Source organism: Streptopelia decaocto (assembly GCF_964273445.1).
Source record: "Streptopelia decaocto genome assembly, chromosome: 2".
Taxonomy (NCBI): Eukaryota; Metazoa; Chordata; class Aves; order Columbiformes; family Columbidae; genus Streptopelia; species Streptopelia decaocto.
Window position 1 is genome coordinate 36,804,614 of NC_138655.1, and position 3,201 is coordinate 36,807,814.

Here is a 3,201-nt window from a genome sequence, read left to right on the forward strand (position 1 = left end):
TAAAAATGGGATTAGGACACCCCGGAGGGTAGAGCCTTAACGCATGGCCATGGGGGGAAAAGACGTGGGGAAGTAGAGTCGAGGAGAAGAAAGGAAAAGAAAAAGGAACGGTTGCTGCCTCCACGCAAGAAGCGAGGAGACAGCGGAGAGAAGCAAAGGCCAGAACGCGGGAGCCGGCAGCGCGGGGCAGGGCCGGGACGAGCGGGCGGCGGTGCCGGAGGCAGCAAAGCGGGAGGGGCGGGCGGAGCGGCGCCCGGGCTGCGGTCTCCGCCCGGCTCATGCTCCCGGGGCGGCCGCGGCAGCCGCGGCACCCCCAGCCCTTCCCGCCCTCCCCGCGGGGGTCTCGCCAAGAGCTTTCCGCCCCCTGTCCCAGCGGCGGGGCCCCGGGAAGCCCGTGCGATGTGATGGTGCCAGCGGTGCCGAGGGTCCCTCCCGGCACCTGCCTCCCCCGCGGGGCTCGTCTGGGGTCCTGCCCGCTTGCCGGGGGCAAGCGCTGCCCCTGGGCGCAGGGCAAAGGCGGGATCCACGCAAAAACCGCGTCCCCCGGAGCCTTCCGCGCCGGCCGGCCGCAGCCGCCCCGGAGGCGGTGGGTAGCGGGGGAGGAGCGGGGATGGGGGAAGGACACAGCCCGGGATGGCAGCCCCGGTCCCGGGAGGGTCGGGTCCTACCCCGCGGGCCGGCCCGCGAGTGGAAAGTTTTCCCGGAGTGACCTCTCATAGTACGCGCCCGCTAGGAAATCTCATTCAAGTATTTTTGTCAATGGGGTGGGGGGGGGCACCCTTCTCCCCGGCCCCCGGCCCGGCTGACGTCACCGCAGAGGCGATAAATATCTGTTGATATAATTGGACGTGAGATTTGGAGTTGCGATAGCGAAACTCGGCCCATCGCCGCTCCGACGGGCCCCCATGATTTATTCAGCAGCGGATCGGGGCACGCAATCGGGCTGTCAGGAGAGCGTCAGCTTATTAGGCAAGTTCTGCGTGATTCCAGGAGAGGGTCTAAGCTATAAAAATCCCGCTCCACGGCTCTGATTAGGACCAAATCTGATCCCAAGTTCGCCAGGAGCCGGCTCTGAGGGAGAGCGAGAGGAAGAGACGCCGGGCACCGCCGAGCCCCGCCGCCGCCTGCCCTGCCCTGCCCTGCCCTGCCGCCGCCGCCCCAGGTAGGTGCGGGCCGCGCCCGGGCGCGGAGTGGGCTGCGCTGCGCTGCGTGGGGCTCAGCGCGGGACCCGCTGGTGGCAGGGAGGTCCCCCGGCCGGGCGGGGAGGCGCAGGGGAGCCGGGACCTCGTATCACGCAGTTTTTGGGGACAGCTGCCCCGCCGCAAGCACCCCACGCACCCTCCCACCCCCCGGATGAGTGAAGAGGCTCGGGTCCACGCACACGCGTGGAGTCTCTCCACAGGGGCTCTGCCCAGCCTCGTCCCCGGGAGCCGTTACCGGCGCAGCCCACAGCCTCCCCGCGGGGATGTTTCCCGGGTGGAGGCGACTGCCCCGACGGCGGGGGCCGGCCGGGACTGAGCGCGGCAGGGTCGCGGTGCCCGGGGCACGGAGGGGTGCGGAGAGTCGCGTTTCAGCACCGGGACAGCGGCAGCGGCGAGAGCCCCCTCCCCGGCCCCGCACTGCCCTCCCCGGTCCCGCACTGCCCTCCCTGGTCCCGCACTGCCTTCCCTCCCTGCCGCCGCGGCTCGGCTGTGTAACACCCGTCCCCCCCGCTCCCCCTCTGCCTCCTGCAGGTTTGAGCCCCGACCATGAAGATCCCGCTGCTGGTCTCCACGGGAATCCTGCTGGTCGCCCTCCTGCCCTGCCAGGAGTGCAGAGCTCTCAGCAAGAGCCCGATAGCCCCCCACGGGGCTCTGCACCAGCCAGATTTCTTCCAGCAGCAGCAGCAGCAGCAAACTCTGCCCGTCCTGCTCCGCATGGGAGAAGAGTATTTCCTGCGCCTGGGCAACCTCAACAAGAGACCCGTTGGCTCTTTTTCCGCCTCTTCCAGCAGCACCAGCCACCTACAGCCAGAAGCCTCCGCCAGCAACTTTTTCCGGGAGGCGGTGCAAGAGCTGCAGCAGCTGCCCGAGCGCTCGCTGGGGAGCCCCGAGGAGGGCGAAGGCGAGGGGGAGGCCGTGGAGAGGGAGAAGCGTTCCGAGGAGCCTCCTATTTCTCTGGATCTGACTTTCCATCTCCTGCGAGAAGTCTTGGAGATGGCCCGAGCCGAGCAGCTAGCGCAGCAAGCTCACAGCAACAGGAAACTGATGGAGATAATCGGGAAATGAAACGGCCCCTCCCCGCCTTGCCAAAGAGATTCCGCAGTTAGCACAAGAATAATTACACCGTCCGATGTACCATAGTGCTGCTCTGATGTCATCTCTTTATTTTTATATAGCTTTAAACCTAGAAGGGTGTACTCCGAACAGCCTCTGTCCCTTGACTAGCATGCACAACCGTGTACCAAGTGCAGAAACACGAGTCTCGTTCGTAACCTCCCCTACCTTTATTTATTTATCCATTTCCCAGTTATTCTAGTGCCATCGCTACGTAGGGATGTGTGGGCATTGGAAGAAATGGTGTCCAGAAGACAGATAAATTTTCTGCTGGGGGCAGGGAGGTGGGAGGGGGAATCTCTGTGAGCTACTCTAAATACACTTTTTTTCCTGTAAACATTTTCACAATAAAACATCTTTTCAGCGCTCGGTCGATTTTGTTGTGTAAGAGAATGTTTAATATTTATATTTTTAATAAAAGCTGCAAACTAATGATGGCTTGATAGACTTTCTTCCCCAGATGCCTGAGGGCTGCTCCCCCTCTCCCGCCAGCGCTTACCGGGCCGGGGGGACACCCGCGGCCGCGGACACCCAGAGCCGCAGGGAGCCCCAAGGCACTCCCGGGGATGTTTGTTTCCCCCTCCCCGTCCCTGCGGGCTCCCCCAGAGGCGCGCCCCGACGTGCCGCCGGCCCCGGCCACCGGGCAGGGGCTGCCCCACGCCGCCGCCCTCGGCACAAGGAGATGAGGGGGGTCGGGGACCGGTCGGTGTCCCCCAGCCCTGCCGAGTCCCACCTCAGCAGCCCCCCGAAGGGGGTCCCCGGCTCCTCCAGCTGTGGCCGGGACGGTGCAGTCTCCTCCCGCCAGAGCGCAGCGATGGGAAACCGATGAGGTGCTCCCGCATCTTTTTATTGTTTTCTTCCTAGCTCTGCTCATTCTCCCCGCACC

General features: G+C 64.9%; 1 protein-coding gene across 1 annotated transcript; it reads left to right on the top strand.

Annotated features, from left to right (window-relative positions):
- Positions 1 to 909: 909 nt before the first annotated feature.
- On the top strand, positions 910 to 2,747 carry CRH (corticotropin releasing hormone). Its single transcript, XM_082044065.1, has 2 exons — positions 910 to 1,162; positions 1,734 to 2,747. The coding sequence occupies exon 2, from the start codon at positions 1,749 to 1,751 to the stop codon at positions 2,265 to 2,267; it is 519 nt and encodes a 172-aa protein (XP_081900191.1). The 5' UTR covers positions 910 to 1,162; positions 1,734 to 1,748; the 3' UTR covers positions 2,268 to 2,747.
- The last annotated feature ends 454 nt before the right edge of the window (positions 2,748 to 3,201 follow it).

What these genes read in the sequence shown, in the direction of transcription:
- CRH (XM_082044065.1), top strand. Translation starts at nt 1,749, where the DNA reads ATGAAGATCCCGCTGCTGGTCTCCACGGGAATCCTGCTGGTCGCCCTC.